Source organism: Siniperca chuatsi, linkage group LG23, assembly GCF_020085105.1.
Source record: "Siniperca chuatsi isolate FFG_IHB_CAS linkage group LG23, ASM2008510v1, whole genome shotgun sequence".
NCBI classification, from domain to species: domain Eukaryota; kingdom Metazoa; phylum Chordata; class Actinopteri; order Centrarchiformes; family Sinipercidae; genus Siniperca; species Siniperca chuatsi.
The window spans coordinates 410,657-427,500 of NC_058064.1; the positions used below are offsets into that span (position 1 = coordinate 410,657).

General features: G+C 43.2%; 2 protein-coding genes across 7 annotated transcripts in view; both read right to left on the reverse strand.

Moving 5' to 3' along the window:
- The window catches only part of cped1 (cadherin-like and PC-esterase domain containing 1), a 40,590-nt gene extending 37,525 nt beyond the window's left edge, over nucleotides 1-3,065 (reverse strand). For 3 of the 5 annotated variants that reach the window (XM_044186483.1, XM_044186482.1, XM_044186481.1), the window contains exon 1: nucleotides 1,200-3,053. In XM_044186483.1, the coding sequence (XP_044042418.1) occupies nucleotides 1,200-1,469 (270 nt within the window). In that variant the 5' untranslated portion in view covers nucleotides 1,470-3,053. Of the gene's footprint in view, nucleotides 1-1,199 lie in introns of all 5 variants that reach the window. The other 2 variants (XM_044186484.1, XM_044186485.1) reach the window with 2 other exon arrangements.
- A 3,150-nt stretch (nucleotides 3,066-6,215) lies between these two features.
- On the reverse strand, nucleotides 6,216-15,775 carry ing3 (inhibitor of growth family, member 3). Of its 2 annotated transcripts, XM_044186553.1 has the most exons (12): nucleotides 15,616-15,775; nucleotides 15,403-15,474; nucleotides 13,189-13,289; nucleotides 12,879-12,944; nucleotides 11,774-11,870; nucleotides 11,560-11,631; nucleotides 11,041-11,157; nucleotides 10,741-10,904; nucleotides 9,712-9,902; nucleotides 8,933-9,125; nucleotides 8,613-8,651; nucleotides 6,216-7,367 (listed from the first exon to the last, which is right to left on the reverse strand). In XM_044186553.1, exons 1-12 carry the CDS (start codon nucleotides 15,641-15,643, stop codon nucleotides 7,251-7,253), a joined length of 1,257 nt encoding a protein of 418 aa, XP_044042488.1. In that variant the 5' UTR covers nucleotides 15,644-15,775; the 3' UTR covers nucleotides 6,216-7,250. The 2 variants fall into 2 exon arrangements, with proteins under 2 accessions (XP_044042488.1, XP_044042489.1); XM_044186554.1 differs by lacking the exons at nucleotides 15,403-15,474; nucleotides 15,616-15,775 and adding an exon at nucleotides 14,349-14,585.
- Between the last annotated feature and the right edge of the window lie 1,069 nt (nucleotides 15,776-16,844).

Sequence of the window (16,844 nt, forward strand, 5' to 3'; positions counted from 1 at the left end):
CAGGGACACTGAGGACCAGGACACACTTAAAATACCCAACACATACTGACAGGATACTCTAGATCTGACTGGTCCCTCCAGCTGTCAATCATCCTGTAGTAAAATAAAACCCTCGTGCACACAGCCATTGATCCCCTCATAGTCTAAAAATACTGCAACAATGATCCACAAGGAGCCTTGACCCAGCTGGAACAACGCTTCCTTTCTCTATTACAGGGGGGGGGGGGGCTATCTATACAAAACTCCATTTGGAAATCTGTCATTTTAAAGACACATATCTTAAAGGCTGAACAAACATGAATGACAACAGTTAAGGAGTCAGGTTAGTGTTGTGGTAAATTCTTTATACTTCAGATCCACCAAACACCACTTACCATAGTAGCTTTTTTACTTTTAGGAAAGGTTTGTGTCCATTCAAAAGGTTTAAAAAGGTAATAGATTGTTTTAGTTAAAGAAGATTCTATTGTTTAATTATATTTATGCCGAATTTATCAGAGAACCACAGGAGTCTGGCAAGATCATTAAAAGGAATTGTATTGCTTAGATACTATTGCCCATAACCAAGCAAATCTTAAAATGCCCTGCTTTTAAATGAAGTTTGACGATATACTAGCTTTCTGCATAAATGCATGAATCTGGCTGTTAGAAAGTGTTGTTCAGTTGTTTTATTAAAATGAAAGATTATATTGGTACATTATATTCAAGATACATTTACAAGTCGATCTGCAAAAGTCTGAAATGGTATTGGCTCATGTTGTAATGCCTACAACCCAAATAGTTTTAAAATGCTCTGGTTTTGAGTGAAGTTTGGCGATACAGCAGTTTAATTCCATTCAAGAATGTATCTCGGCTGTTAAATACAAGTGTTTTATTTAAACAGAGGACTTTCATGATGAATGTACAAGTCGATCTGCAAGAGTCTGCAGAGGTATGAGGTCATCTTGTCTATCCGCGATTTTGAGTGAAGTTTGGTGATATACACGTTTTTCCTTATTCTGTTACAAAGTTACACGTAATGTTACTGAAATTCTCTCATTTTTGAATTAAGTTTGGTGATATAGTCATTCAACTTGTAAAAATCATCAGGTAATAATGACTTTAAGAAAACTCGCTAACTGTTGGTTTAATTGTTGGGGTCACTGCAGGTCACAGCAGCATCAGGTGAACGCGCGCGCGCACGGAGGGCAGGTTAAACTCACCTGTGTCTGTCTCTGTAAAGTCTCCAGAGTAGAAATAAACCTCCTGGTCTCCTCCATCAGGACTTCATCTGACGGCTTTCTGCTGCGGATATCGGCGGCGGGTTGCTGCTGTCCGGACCGGAGCCGGTTCCGGGCCACCATCAGGGTCTGGTAGAAGAGACACACCGCCAGCCCGAGCAGCAGCAGCGGGCCGGAGCAGGACCGGCGGCGGAGCAGCATCCCGGCTTCCCTCAGGAGAAGCCCGCCGGCTGAAGCCAGGAGGCACCGCATGACAGGAAACAGTCCTTCACTTCACATTCCTGAGCGTTTCACCTTCACTCCTCATCTTCACTCCTCATCTTCATCTCTTCACGGAAAGCTCCTGATTATAAGCTCCGCTTGCAGTTTCCCTCCAAACATCAATGTATCGGGACTGTTAAAGGGTTTGTTAAATGCTGTTTTATCGAAATAATATTTCCTCTTTGATGTAATACAACTATGCCGAATTTACTAGTGGATCTGTAAGAGTCTGAAAAAGTATTAACTCATGTTGTGAGTCCAAAGAACTTTTGGTAACCAAACAAATTTTAAAATAGCCTAATTTTCAGTGATGTTTGGCGATATACTAGTTTCCCCCCACCAAACATGAATGCATCTCGGTTGTCAGGAAGTTTGTTAAATGCGACTGTTTTGTTGACTTAAGGAGCCTTTTGATGGATTATATTTATGCCGAATTTACTAGTGGATCCATAAGAGTCTGAAAAAGTATTAACTCATGTTGTGAGTCCAAAGAACTTTTATCAATAACGAATCAAATTTTAAAAAGCCCTAATTCTTGGGTCGGACGCTCTGTGCGCAGCGGATGCACCCGAACAGAAGCAGAAGAGCAGCCGGGACGCGCGGCGAAGGACAGAACTTCGCTTCAGAGCAGCCGAGCTGCATCTTCTCTCCTCCTCGGTGAGATCATGTGAGTTTAAAGAAAGAGGACCATATGACACTTCAAAGGCAAATGATTCTCGTTGATTTATCCAATTATCCTCCTGGTTTGTCTCAATCCAAAGTGCGCAGCAGTCCTGCGTCTGTGCTGAAACCCGACGTCCTGTCAGCTGATGAAAACTCAAAGTCAAACTGGAGTCATAACGGGACCGTCAGAAGAATCCGTTAACATGAAAAAACTCCAAACAGCGCATTTTCTCTTCAAACTTGAGGGTTACAATTTGCCGAGAAACGCGTGAAGTTTGGTGGCGTCGGAGGGAAGTTAAAAACAACCGAACCGTCGGTGGAGTCTGGCAGAGAAACCATCTGGTTTGAGTTAAATCCAGCAGGAAAAGAAAAAAGAAGCCACAGTAATCAGATTTCCAGTCCGTCCTCCCCCGGATGAACCTGGGCCCACCGACTCTTCTTCTCTGCTTTTACTGTTCCACACAATCAGGATGAAGCTGAGAGTCTGTCCTCGTGTTTCAGTTGGAGTCTGGACAGTAAAAACTGCTGCTGCTCTGTAGGAGGTCAGGACCTCCTCCCTCCTCCCTCCTGCTGAAACACTCTGAAGGCTGAGTTATTTCTGGAAAACACACACACACCCTGTATATACAGCGTGTGTGTGTGTGTGTGTGTAGGTTAAAGTCAGTGGTGGAGGAAGTATTCAGATCCTTTACTCCAGTAAAAGTACTAATACCACACTGCCAAAATAAGCACAACTCTTCACTGAAAATGTTACTTCAGTAAAAGTACTAGTTTTGCTTTGCGATATAAATCAGATGCTTTAACACGTGAGCAGCAGTTTAATGCTGGAGCTGAAGCTGATTATTGGTTCATAACAAAGCATCTTATTTTCTAAAATGTTTTCTATTCTTAAGAAAAAGGAAAGTAACTCCATCAGAAGCAGAAGCATTGTAATGTAAACTGAGTACAGCACTGTACTTACAGGACGTAGTTACACTCCACCTCTCTACTCATGGACCTCTTTCACTGTTGTTTATATTATGTATATATATATATATATATATTTATTTCTAATTTCATCTAACGCATGAATACTTACCAGTGTGTCTGTTTACAACAGTTTATCTGTGAGTGACTAAACTTGAACTGATTAAAATACCTGAGTCCTGTGCAGATGTTGGTTTGGATGAGTGCGGCGCCCCCCGGTGGCCTCTGCAGGGCAGCTCCAGCTCCAGTTCCAGCTTCAGCTCCAGTTTCAGCTCCAGTTCCAGTTTCAGCTCCAGCTCCAGCTTCAGCTTCAGCTTCAGCTCCAGTTCCAGCTTCAGCTGCAGTTCCAGCTTCAGCTCCAGTTCCAGCTTCAGCTCCAGCTTTGGCTTCAGTTTCAGCTTCAGCTCCAGTTCCAGCTCCAGTTCCAGTTTCAGCTCCAGTTCCAGCTTCAGCTTCAGTTTCAGCTCCAGCTCCAGTTTCAGTTCCAGCTTCAGCTTCAGTTTCAGCTCCAGCTCCAGTTTCAGTTCCAGCTTCAGCTCCAGTTTCAGCTCCAGTTCCAGTTTCAGCTCCAGTTCCAGCACCAGCTCCAGTTCCAGTTTCAGCTCCAGTTCCAGCTTCAGCTCCAGTTTCAGCTCCAGTTTCAGTTTCAGCTTCAGTTTCAGCTTCAGCTCCAGTTTCAGCTCCAGTTCCAGTTTCAGCTCCAGTTTCAGCTTCAGCTCCAGTTTCAGCTCCAGTTCCAGTTCCAGTTTCAGCTTCAGCTTCAGTTTCAGCTCCAGTTCCAGTTTCAGCTCCAGTTTCAGTTTCAGCTCCAGTTTCAGTTTCAGCTCCAGTTTCAGCTCCAGTTCCAGTTTCAGTTTCAGCTCCAGTTTCAGTTTCAGCTCCAGTTTCAGCTCCAGTTCCAGTTTCAGCTCCAGTTTCAGCTTCAGTTTCAGCTCCAGTTCCAGTTTCAGCTCCAGTTTCAGTTTCAGCTCCAGTTTCAGCTCCAGTTCCAGTTCCAGTTTCAGCTCCAGTTTCAGCTTCAGTTTCAGCTCCAGTTCCAGTTTCAGCTCCAGTTTCAGCTTCGGCTTCAGCTCCGGTGTCAGCTTCAGTTTCAGCTTCAGCGCAGAATTTAAACCCTGAAATCTCCTTCAGAAGTTCATCTGTGATTTATCCAACTCTAAAGTATTTTCTAGATTAATCGTTTTGTCTCTAAAATGTCAGGAAACAGTAAAAAAAAAAAAAAAAAAAAAGGTCCATCAGAGTCCAAGTCAACGTCTCCAGATGTTTTGTCCAAAACAAAGACTCTGTTTTCTTTAGACGACTCAAAACGATCGATCGATTAGAAATGGTTGTCGACTTCTCGCTGCAGCTCTAATGAACAATAACTGATTAAACAGTTCTTAAAGTTACTTCCTGCCGACTGAACGCGTGAGCACATATTAACTCTGATTACTGTTCAAGGTTCAACTCTCGTCCTCACGTCTAATTTGTGTAAACAAATAAAAGTGAAACTCAAAGACTCGTCAGTCTCTCTCCCCCCTCTCTCTCTCTGGGCCGCCCCCCCGAGTCTGGTTCTGCACCAGGTTTCTGCCTCTTAAAGGAAGTCTTTCCTTGCCGCTGTGGCCAAGTGCTCGCTCATGGTGGGATTTGTTGGGTCTCTGTAAATAATATTATAAAGAGTTCGGTCTGGACCTGCTCTGTAGGAAAGTGCAGTGAAATAACTTCTGTCTTGAACTGGCGCCGTATAAATACAACTGAACTGAACTGAACAGGACGAGAGCTTCAGATCCTCTCGGGGCTCGACGCTTACTTTCATTTAGAGAAACAGTTTGGAGAAATAATATTAACGATTCATCTACAGAATCAGAAACACAGGACAGAGAAGCTTCGTGCTTCATTAATGTGTCTGAGGCTCTAACGCTGGTTCCAGTGCTGGATCTGAACCTGGTTTCAGTGTTGAACCTGGTTCCAGTGCTGGATCTGAACCTGGTTCCAGTGCTGGATCTGAATCCACTGAAGTTTAGTGTTCAGGGTTAACGAGAGAAACTGTTAAATTAGGTTAAATTACTGATGTGAATGAAAGTTTAACTGGAGAATGAGACTCCTGAAACTGACCTGAGCTCAGTTACAGACAGGACGTCTCACTCTGCTGGGGCTGTCGAACTACAGACGCAGTCTGGTTGTCAGAGTGGAGCTTCTTCCCTCGCAGAGGATCTTTGGCCAGTTCAGACTCACAGACAACAGCGTTGATCAGTAACAGCTGATCAGTTTGTCAGTTAACCAAAGCGAAGGCAGCTTCAGCGTCTGAACTCAGTCACTCGAGCAAATCACGTTTCACCTCCACCGTCTCTCAGAGGCCGCGGGCGCCGCCGGAGGCGCGGGCGCCGCTCGGAGGGCGCGGGCGCCGCTCGGAGCGGAGGCCGCGGGCGCCGCTCGGAGGCAGCGGGCGCCGCTCGGGGCAGCGGGCGCCGCTCGGAGGCCGCTCAGAGGTTTGACTTCAGCTTGTAAAGTGAATCAAAGTCAAACTAAAAGTCAAGAGATACCAAAACATCTTGATCATTTTATTGGACTTTTTTTGTTTAAAACATCCCTAGAAACAAACACACACACACAGACACAGTAACACACACACAGTAACAGACACAGTAACACACACACAGTAACAGACACAGTAACACACACAGACACACACACAGTAACAGACACACACAGTGACACACACACACACACACACACACACAGTAACAGACACAGTAACACACACACACCCCGTCAAGGTTTCAGTGACTTTGTTCTGACTGAAAACAATATTTTAGAGGTTCGAGGAGACAAATCTGCTCCTTCTGGTTCAAACGGGGACAGAAAATAAATCTGAAATAAAATTATGTAAAAAGTCGTTAAAGATTATCAGAAAAATCTCAAATTAGCAAAAAAAGAGAGACAGATAATTATATTATACAGTCAAAATTCTTCCTCAAAAGCTCGCCACAGGAGAAACATTAACTCTGAAATTAAACTCATTTTGTGGATAATGTGCTGAATAAAGTCTGAATTCTGAGATTTATGTCAGAGTCACAAGAATTAAACTCTGGAACTGTTAAAGACTAAAGTTGATAAATGAAGCCAGAATTAAGTCTCAAAATGTTCAAACATTTAATTCTGGATTCTCTTTCGTCCAAAGAAAGAAAAGAAAATCACATTAAATCAGGATTCAGATCAAGTCCGAACTCTGTTCCTCCTCCAGTTACACTATGTATTATACTTAGATACACAACCTGACCCCGACAGGTTGACCTCTGACCTCTCACCTGGCCAGGTGAGCTCTGTGTGTGGTACGGGACTAAATGACAACGGGACAGAAGATCTGATTCAGTTTGTTTTCACAACAGAATCTGGAAAGGTATTCAAGAGTTCGGAGATGATTTTGGGTCCAGGTTTCTTCTTTCGTTCTTCAACTGGAGACGAAATGTTTCAGTCGTGTCCGAAGATTATTTTTAGGATTTCATCAACTTTAAACTGCAGGTTACACTTGTTTGTCCAGAGTGAAAAGGACTTTAACAATCCAGATCATCAGATTCACCTCGAGGTTCGGTTTGCTGTTATTTTCATGCTTCTGGTTTGAGTTTTTAGTTTTATCGATCTGTGATCCGAACAACGAAACGTTACGAGACAGCATTAGGAAATTAAATCAGTCGAGTTTGTTCGGAGGACGGTTAAACAGAAAAATCGGGTTATGAGATTAATTTCAATGTTGAATTTAAAAGATTCTGATTTTCCTTTCAGACTTCTGACTTTGATCAAATAAAAACAGTTTAAATACTTTTGTTAAAAAAGACAAATAAAGAAGAAAATAAAGAGAAAACCCACAGAATTCTTTTATTTTTTGGGCTTTAAATAGTCGAGTCTGTTTGGAGGACGATAATGAAATTATTTGAGTGATGATTTTAATCTCAAAACTTTTCTTCGTGTGGTTTAATCCAAAGATGATTTCTGTTGGCACAAAGTATTTTATCTGTCTTCAGAAACCTCAGTGCGGTTGAAGCGTCTCGTTTGTGAGCAGCCTGTTGACCTCTGACCTCAGTCGGCTGCAGTGTGTTGATTGTTGTGTTTTATGAGGATGACATGGAGGTTAAAATCCAACATGACGGACAGACAGCGCTGAGTCTATTTGTGGCGGCTGCCTCTCCTCTTCATGGCGGCCGTACACTGAGGGCAATACCACTTCCCCTTCGGAGCCTCCGTCAGGCCGACACAGCCGTAGTGGAACCACTCGATGGGACACTGAAGGGGAAACAATACAGCATACATTAATTAATATTACTGCTAATTAGAGACGTCACAAGCCGATCAGGACATATTTCAATGGATCGATATCAGCTGAAATATATCAGCTGATCTTTTCTTTACTGCGTTACTGCTGCGTTTCTCTGCTGCGTTTTTCTGCTGATGCGTTTCTCTGCTGCGTTTCTCTACTGCTGCCCTCCGCTGCGTTTCTCTGCTGCGTTTCTCTACTGCTGCCCTCTGCTGCGTTTCTCTACTGCTGCCCTCTGCTGCGTTTCTCTACTGCTGCCCTCTGCTGCGTTTCTCTACTGCTGCCCTCTGTTGCGTTTCTCTTCTGCTGCGTTTCTCTTCTGCTGCGTTTCTCTTCTGCTGCGTTTCTCTTCTGCTGCGTTTCTCTACTGTTGCGTTTCTCTACTGCTGCGTTTCCCTACTGCTGCGTTTCTCTACTGCTGCGTTTCTCTGCTGTTGCGTTTCTCTGCTGTTGCGTTTCTCTGCTGTTGCGTTTCTCTGCTGTTGCGTTTCTCTACTGTTGCGTTTCTCTACTGCTGCGTTTCCCTACTGCTGCGTTTCTCTACTGCTGCGTTTCTCTACTGCTGCCCTCTGCTGCGTTTCTCTACTGCTGCCCTCTGCTGCGTTTCTCTACTGCTGCCCTCTGCTGCGTTTCTCTACTGCTGCCCTCTGCTGCGTTTCTCTGCTGCTGCGTTTCTCTGCTGCTGCGTTTCTCTGCTGCGTTTGGCCTCCTTAGCCTAATGGTGTTGCAGAATTTCACTGCATATGAGAGTATATGAAAGTAAAAAATGATTTTTGTATTCTGTAGCGACTGTGTTCAGACACCGAGGTTGGTAAAAAAACACAGATTCTCTCTAAACTCTGGCTCAGAGTAGAAAACATTCAGGGAGCAGCTTCTCGTGTTTAGCTGACGTCACTTTCACCGGTTAACAAGACAAACGCCTCCGGCTGCAGCTCAGATCAGCTGTTACTGATTAATGTTAATGTTGTGAGGGAAGAAGCTCCATTCTGTAACACTGTACAACCAGAGTCTTTCTGCAGTTCAACAAATCCAACAGAGTGAGACGTCTTCTCTATTATAGTCTAATATTTGGTATTTTTCCTTGATAAATGATAATTACTTGATTATACAAATTGTCCAATTGATCGTTTCGGCTCTAGATAGCAAACAATAATTGTTAGCTGCAGTTCTACTTTAATATCACAACATCATCACGTCAATAACATGATACTTACATCTGTATTATCACAGCCGACCATTTCTCCATAAGAAACCTGTAAGATATTAAAGAATAGAATTTATAAATTTTTTGTTGTTTATAACATAAAATTAGATTATCATTAAACACAACCAATACAGGAACTGAAAGCACATTTTAATCACTGAGTCCACAAAGGTTTTAGAACTTTCTGAAACATCACAGCCACTTCACACAGTGACTGGACAGGTGTGTGCAGGTGTAAAAGTAGGCGGGGTTTCATTACCAATTTTATTTTCTATACTTGTATTTGCTCTCCAGAGAAAACAGTGTTCTCCCGCGGTAACACCTGCGTACCTGGTTACAGATGCAGTATCGGGGCTCGTTGGGGTCGTAGGTCCAGTCCACCTGGCTGTTGGCCTCGGCCTCTGGCAGCGCCGAGACCTGCTGGGAAAGCTCCTGAGCCAGAGCCGATGACGAAGAGCACGACGACAGAGAGGAAGAGGAGGACGATGAAGATGACTGATGGTTGGAAGACTTGATGCTGCTTCTGTAAAACAGGAAGACGAGACGTAAGGAACCTTTTAAACGTCTGAACAGAAACACCAACCGGTTTGTTACAGATACAAATACCATCGCTCTGGTTACAGACAGATACATCTGTCATAGAATTACACATTTATTGTGTGTTAGATGTTTATGTATCTTTGATTTACATGTAACTATTTGTTGTTAGGTATGTAAATATGTTACAGATTTACATATTTGTTATATATTTATACACCTGTCACTGATGCATACTTCTGTTATACGTGACCATTCAGTATTGGTTTAAGATGTCTGCTTTATCTATGATGAAAGTGTAAATTTCTCGTAGAAATATACTTTTGTCATGATATATAGATTTGTCATACTTATATACTTTTGTCACAAATGTATGCATGTGTTACATAGTTGAATATGTATACTTCATCATAGATGTGCGCAGACAACACAAGACATTTGTATCTAAAAGTCCTCCAGTTCTTGTTATAACCAAACTTTTAGTGTTTAAACTGAAGTTACTTCAGGACCAGTCACGTCCCTGCTTATGAAATGCAGCTGAGCATACAGGTACAGGTGTGTGCCTGTCTTACTTGGACTTGCGTCCCCTGGAGTCAGAGGCGGTGGTGGGGGTGAGGGTCTGGGTGAGGGTGGAGGCCAGAGCAGAGGAGGAGTATCCGGTGTTGTCCCGGGACAGAGCGAACTCTCTGCCCAGCTGAAAGTCGTTGTTCTTGATGGCCTCGTAGCTGGCTTTCAGACTGGACGTCCTCCTGCCCTCCTTCATCTGAACAGGCGAACAAAAACAATCAATAAAGTTACGGACGAGAATCAAGACATACCGCATGTTTACATGATTGCATTTTGCACTGAGCATGTTAGTATGCCAACATTATAATGCTTTGTTTGTGTGTAACATTTAGCATGTTCGCATGCAATTACAGGAGGGTGATGTCATGGTATATGTAATTTTATGTCATGACATGATGAATGGGGAAATAAGCATACTGGAATGTTTTTGGCACCTCATAAAAAAGTTCATATAAAAATCCAATATTGCCCTAAAACTGCTCTTTTTAGGGCAATATTGCATTGCTCATAATGTCCTCGTAGATTCGTAGGAATATTTACCACAGCATAATTTATACTGCCTGACGATAACGTACAGCGTAACATTGCTCGCTGCTACATGCTGTGCTAACACGACTATCACAGTTCAGATGAGGCAAACAGGACTTCAGTCACTCATTTTGATGATATCCAGTCATGAACTGAAGTGGGGCTGCAACTAACAATTATCTTAATTATCTATTAATCTGCCAATTATATTCCCGATCAGTCCGTAAAATTTCAGAAAATAGTAGAGAAAATGCCCATCACAATATCCCAAAGCCCAAGCTGACATCTTCACGTCTTGTTTCGTCCAACCAACCGTCCAAAGCCCAAAGAGATTCTGTTATTTTGATATAAAACAGAGAAGAGCAGAAACCCTGAGAGAAACTCCTCTGTGGACCATGAAGGTCTTAAATAAATTCCATGATGATCCATCTGAAAGGTGGACGCTGCCCTCCGCAGAAGTTAAATCCTGACATAAAAACACTGTTGGTGTGTATTGTGTTACTGACCTGCGCGGTGGCCTGCACAGCCTGAGCAGCAGCCATGGTGATGGCCCCGGCCCCGGCCCCGGGCCCCGCAGGCAGGGAGCTCAGGTTGTAGGAGGCCAGAGGCTGAGAGGAGTTCACACTGTACACGTTGTTGGTGGACGAGGACGTGCTGTTGGTACGGCAGCCTGCAGAGGACACAGCTCAAAGTTAGCAGATCCACTGAGGGGTTTACAGGTGTGTGTGTGTGTGTGTGTGTGTGTGTGTTACCCTGTGAGCGTACACACTGACTGGGAGCTGTAGACGTACAGGTGAGTGTGTTACCTGGTGTGTTCTCCTTGGAGGCGTCTGACGTGAGTGTGGACAGCAGAGCTTCAGACTTGAACTTCTTCTCTGGAACATGTTCTGTAGTGTGGTGAGTCGGAGCGCTGTACTTCCTCTCTGTTACAACACAAAGACGACAAACACTCAGAAACGGAGACTGAAACAACCTCACGCTCCGTCCATATTGTTTACAAACAACTACAGCCTGACTGATACTGAGGCTTTTAGGCTGAGACATTTGAGAGTGAAAAAATCTGACGCTAGCCTTTTATTTCATAAGGACTAAACAGTTTTGATGATTAGGATTAGAGATAAAGGTGATCGTTTGTGAATGACCCACATCTGTCATCATACAGTGTCAAACCAACACTGTCAGTCTCTCTGATGAACACACTCTTTCAGGGAGACACAGTTTCTAAATGAACATTTCTCTCCTGACGACACTGATAGTGACGGATCGGATCGGATGCATCTGGCCGAAACTGATCCAGCAGATGAGACAGGAGAGTCAGTACTTACTCTCAGCTGCAGTGTGAGAGGGGACGTGATGGTTGTTGACCGGCTGAGATGGACTGTCCATCTCTAGAGACCCTGAGGAGAAGAGGACGACGACAGGAAGTTCAATGTAAGTTTGTCCATTAAAGTGCCCAACATAAAATAAATAAATACTAATCATCTTTCAGGGCTTCGGCGGCTCCGTAAGAAACAGCACAAAAACCTGTCGGTGACTTACGTCTCTCCAGGATCTCAGTGATGCCGGCGTTGTCGGCCTCCAGCTCCATCTTAAACTTGGCCAGTTCCTGGTCCAGTTTTCGCAGGTGACGGTCCACCTGGAGAACAGAAACACTGAAATAAAAAACTCCCTCAGCTCGGCATAATAAGAGATAATAATATCCCTCATCTTTTAAAAGGCTCATTCTGTCTAATACTTTCAAAATGTTCCAAGAGTAAATTAAGCGAGCGACTCCCTCTTTGAAGCGAATCTTCTGGTGTTATCAGACCGCTGTAAACATTTCTGCAGCCGAGTGACAGAGTCAGTGTGAAATGAGTTAAAGGAGTAAACTGAGCTGTGAAACGTTATCTGATGTTTGTGGAAAACAAACTTTTGTAGTTTTCTGATCATGACAACAGTGTTGACATCACTGTGGTATTAAGTGATAACAGGCCGAGTCATGTGATCGCGAGTCTCTCCTCATGAAGGAGTAATCAAGTCTTTGACTGCCATCTGGTGGATGTTGAAGTGAACAACAGGGAAACACTTGACCTGGAAACGTTCTGAAGTTGTTCAGTAAATATCTTTGTTCAGTCGCTGAGGACGAACTTTATTTAGATCATCATTATCTACTGGAGCAGCAGCATGTGGGATCCACAGCGTGTGTTTACAATACTTTAATGAAAACACGCAGTAAGACTCGACAATACTAACGACAGACAGACAGAAACGAAACAACACCTCTTAGAGATCTGAAGTCATCAATAAAGCAACACGTCCTCTGATCACTAATCAATCAGGATGGATCTCTCCCTCCGTCAGGATCTCATTTTTAGCAGATTGTATTTGACTTCTGTTTGTGTGTAAATACACGATCTGAACATTTTACTACAATGTATTTTATTATTTTCTGGTTAACGCTCTCCGTATTAAACTTGGGGGCAATGAAACCGGCTGTTTAAATGTCTCTGCTGTGTCGGCCGTGTTGCTGAACACCGATAATACTGATGCCTGAACGGAGACATTTAATTCCACACGTTGCATCTTCATCTACTCTGACTGTATATTATTTCCAACACATTATGATGTCTAAACTTTTCTTTAATCACACGACAGTTTTACTCACCAGATCATAAATCTGATTGGCCAGCTGCACTTTCTCATCTGCGTCTTCCAAAGCTTTGTAATAATCCTGAAACACAGTTATTACTAATTAACTCTGTTTGGGAGTGTAGTTAACACCTGTGGGGGAGGAGACGTCACACAGGTGAGCTCTGAACACAACTCCGTATTTAACTATGTTAAAACCACTGTAGCTTCTGTAGAAATCGATATTGTAGTATACAGTTTTATTGCGTAATGAATCATGAATTACGTGTATTTTGTACAGTCACATGCAACAAACAGCGAACTGCGCTATCACGCGGGTTTCGGACCTTTTTAATGACCTCCATCTGCTCTTCTCTCCACTCTGGTTTGTTCTTCTTTGCGTTGACGAAGAACTCGATCACCTTCTGCTCCAGCTGATCGGTGGCGTCTGGACGGGACGAAGACAAAGACTCTCAGTGCTTTTCAACAACAGAAGAACTGACTTCAGAGAGGACACATCAACAAACAAAAGTATTATCATGATTATTATATTATATTCAGTTCACTTCATGTCCTGTTCAACAAAACTTCCCAGGTCAGAACATCACGCCCTCCGTCAGTCAGTTACAGATTCAGTTCACGTATCCAGAGACCATTTCCGTCAGCGATCATGGTTAATGGAGAATTTAAAGGGCAATGAAAGTTTTATATCACCGTAAACTGTTGGTCGGACAAAACAAAACATTTGCATTTGTCAAGTTGGACTCTGAGAAACTGAGAAGGACATTTTTTATATCAGCGCCTGAACACAAAGTGTGACTGAGAGCAGGAAACCAAACCGTTAGCAGTGAGATCGCAGACGTTTCTGCCACACTGCCACAGTGTTTTTCACGTATCACAGACGTTTCGACTGCACTTTCTCTTCCTCAAATAAAAATGGAAAAACATTAAAAAACACCAAGTGAGGTTAAAACATCTGTGATACAATAAAATCACTGCAGCCGAGTCTGTGTTCATCCTCCGTTCATGTAGTTCAAATGCAAACTTAACCACAACCACTGAAAAAATACAGAAAACTCAGCACATCAACAATTCACAGACAAAGATCCAGAGGTGGAAGAAGTACTCTTTACTTAAGCAAAACTAGCAGTACTACAGTGTAGAAACACTGTTACAAGTAAACGTACTCATTACGCAGAACGGCCCATTTCAGAATAATATAGGTTATATTACTGGATAATAATTATTGATGCATTCATGTGTTCATCACTTTAATGTTGCAGCTGCTGAAGGTGGAGCTCGTTTTAATGGCTTTATGTTCTGCTGGTAGTTTAATCTGTAATAACACATCAGAATTTATTAGATTAATAATCTGAAAAGTAACCAGTAACTAAAGCTGTCAAAATGAATGTAGAGCAGTAAAAAGTCCAGTATCTCCCTCTGAGATGTGGTGCAGTAGAAGTAGAAAGTAGCAGAAAATGGAAATAGTCAAGTCAAGTACAAGTACCTCAAAACTGTACAGCCATGTGTATCCTCTGCAGTGACATACTATTGCACGTCCATCTTAATTAGGACTTCTTTTCATTTTTGATTCATCTGGAAATCATTTTCTTGATTGGCGGCTGTGGCTTAGTGGTAGAGCGGGTCGTCCACCAATCGGAAGGTCGGCGGTTCGATCCCGGCCTACATGTCGAAGTGTCCTCAGCACGAGGCTGTGCCCTCGGTGTGTGACTGATTAGTTTCTGATGAGCAGGTGGCACCTGTGTGGCAGCGTGTGAATGTGATGTGTAGTCAGAAAGGCGCTATACGAGTACAGCCCATTTACCATTTTGGTTAACTGATTGGTTTCTAAAAAGTTATGAAAAACAGAGAAAAATGTCCACGTCAGTTTCTCAGAGTCCAAGGTGACGACTTCAAAAGTCTCGTTTTGTCCGACCAACCGTCCAAAAACCAAAGATATTCAGTTTACTGAGATATAAAACAGAGTTATTGATTGATTGACTAATCAATCAGTCGACTAATCCTGTCAGCTTTACAACTGACAAAGTCAACAGTATGTACACTACTGTTGTTGTTGTTGTTTTACTGTGATATATATATATATATATATATATATATATATATATATATATATATATAAAGAAATAAGATTAACGTTACTGTAGTAAGAATTATTAAAACTGCACCGCTACAGAAGTTTTTAGTTGACTTTCCAGCTGCCACATTATATTAGTAACTCAACTCATATTAAAGCGTAATCTTAATTTACTCAGAAAGTGATGTGCTATAAGAACAACCGGACCACCCTGGAGGTGTTCAGTAAATAAATGTTCAAACTAACTTCAGTCTGTTGTTGCAGAGACGCTGTTAGCCGCCTGCTAACTTGTATGCTAGTTACAGAGTTTAATGGTAAATAATGTCGCTGAAATGTTTCAATGAAACGTTACAGAGCTGCTCGCTGTGTATGTAACTTAGGTTATATTTCAAAGCGTGTGATAACGTTTGTCCTCAGTGTGTCAACACCGGTGCGATCTGCCGTTAACCGGCGGTGCTGTACGTACTCTGAACCTGCAGGTCCATCTCCCTCATTTCCGTAAACCTGTCGCGGAGATCCATGGGTAGCTGCTCGATCACTGCCAGGAGAAGAAAAGCGGTTACCCTGCTAGCACGGCTAGGCTAACGGCCGGAGCGACACAGGCCGGGAAAAATCACACAATTAATGCACAATACGCGCCAATAAAGCCTCTAACGCTTTGTTAGAGTCCGATACTCACTTTCGAGATAATCCTCCAGGTACAACATCGCGGCAAATTTGATATTTTTAGCGTTTTATGAAACAAATTTCTTCTTTCAATATGGCGCCGCCAGCCGCTGTCTCGCTCAGAAAAAAATACCCCGAAAAATTGAGGTCAGAGAATGTGACGCAAACGGCTGCCTGTGTTCTGATTGGTTGAAAGCTACGCTGGCGTTGATTTGCGTTCTGAGGACAGACGCCTGATGGGAGTTGTAGTTCAGTACGTGCTTAGATCGTTTCTCTTGTAAAAAATATGCAACAAATCAGTCCCAACATGTTTTTATTTTATTTATTTATTTAATTTATTGTGAATTTCCACCATTATGTGATCAAACATTACTCACCAAACTATATTGATGATATTTGGTAAATTCCACATTCACAAAATGACATTTGCTAAGAAAAAGCTCATTTAGGATTCAAGGATTCAAAGGTTTATATAGTACAGCCTCAGAGGCTACGTGTGGTGAAATACAGCATGTTGCTGACCAGGGTTAAAAATAACGATTAGAAGAAAGAAATACGAAGGATAAAAACCCCGAGATTTAAAAACATAGTTAGATATTGTCATATAGATGTAAAATCTACAGAAGACAAACCTTTACTGCTCAGCAGCACGAGGACAGCAAGACGTTAGAAATATTACGAGGGAGGCCATGTGAACTAAAATAAGAATAAACAAATGAAAATATACAAAGGTCCAGGTCAGGTGACAGGGAGTGGTCACCCTGTCACATGAGCACCTGAAGCGCACCTGAATGAGCTGTCATCGGCCTCAGGAGGGGGGGGCTCTGATCCGGAGCCTCAGCCTCCTCAGCCCCACAGGCCTGGCCCCGGCGGCCCTGGCCCCGGCGGCCCTGGCCCCGGCGGCCCTGGCCCCGGCGGCCCTGGCCCCGGCGGCCCTGGCTCCTCAGTCTGAAGAGGCGTCAGTGTCGTGAGACCAGTCCAGGTCTTGAGTCCACCGCCCCCCCTGGATGATAACAGTCCACCACCAGCACCTGCAACATGGGAACTTTAACTAAAGGTTCAGTTTCAGGCTCGTTCTGCTTTGCTCTGTGTGTGTGTGTGTGTGTTTGGTTGTGTGTTTGGTTGTGTGTTTGGTTGTGTGTGCGTGTGTGTGTGTGGTTACTGTATGTGTGTGTTACTGTGTGTGTGTGTGTGTGGTTGTGTGTGTGTGTGTTACTGTGTGTGTGTGTGTGTGTGTGTGTG

Bases quoted from the DNA above. Each gene is read 5' to 3' on its own strand.
- ing3 (XM_044186553.1), bottom strand. From the start codon at position 15,643: ATGTTGTACCTGGAGGATTATCTCGAAA. The intron at 15,475-15,615 runs GTGAGTATCGGA...TTCTCCTGGCAG, and splicing joins CCTGGAGGATTATCTCGAAA to TGATCGAGCAGCTACCCATG. The intron at 11,158-11,559 runs GTAAGTACTGAC...GTGTTGTAACAG, and splicing joins CTCTCACACTGCAGCTGAGA to AGAGGAAGTACAGCGCTCCG.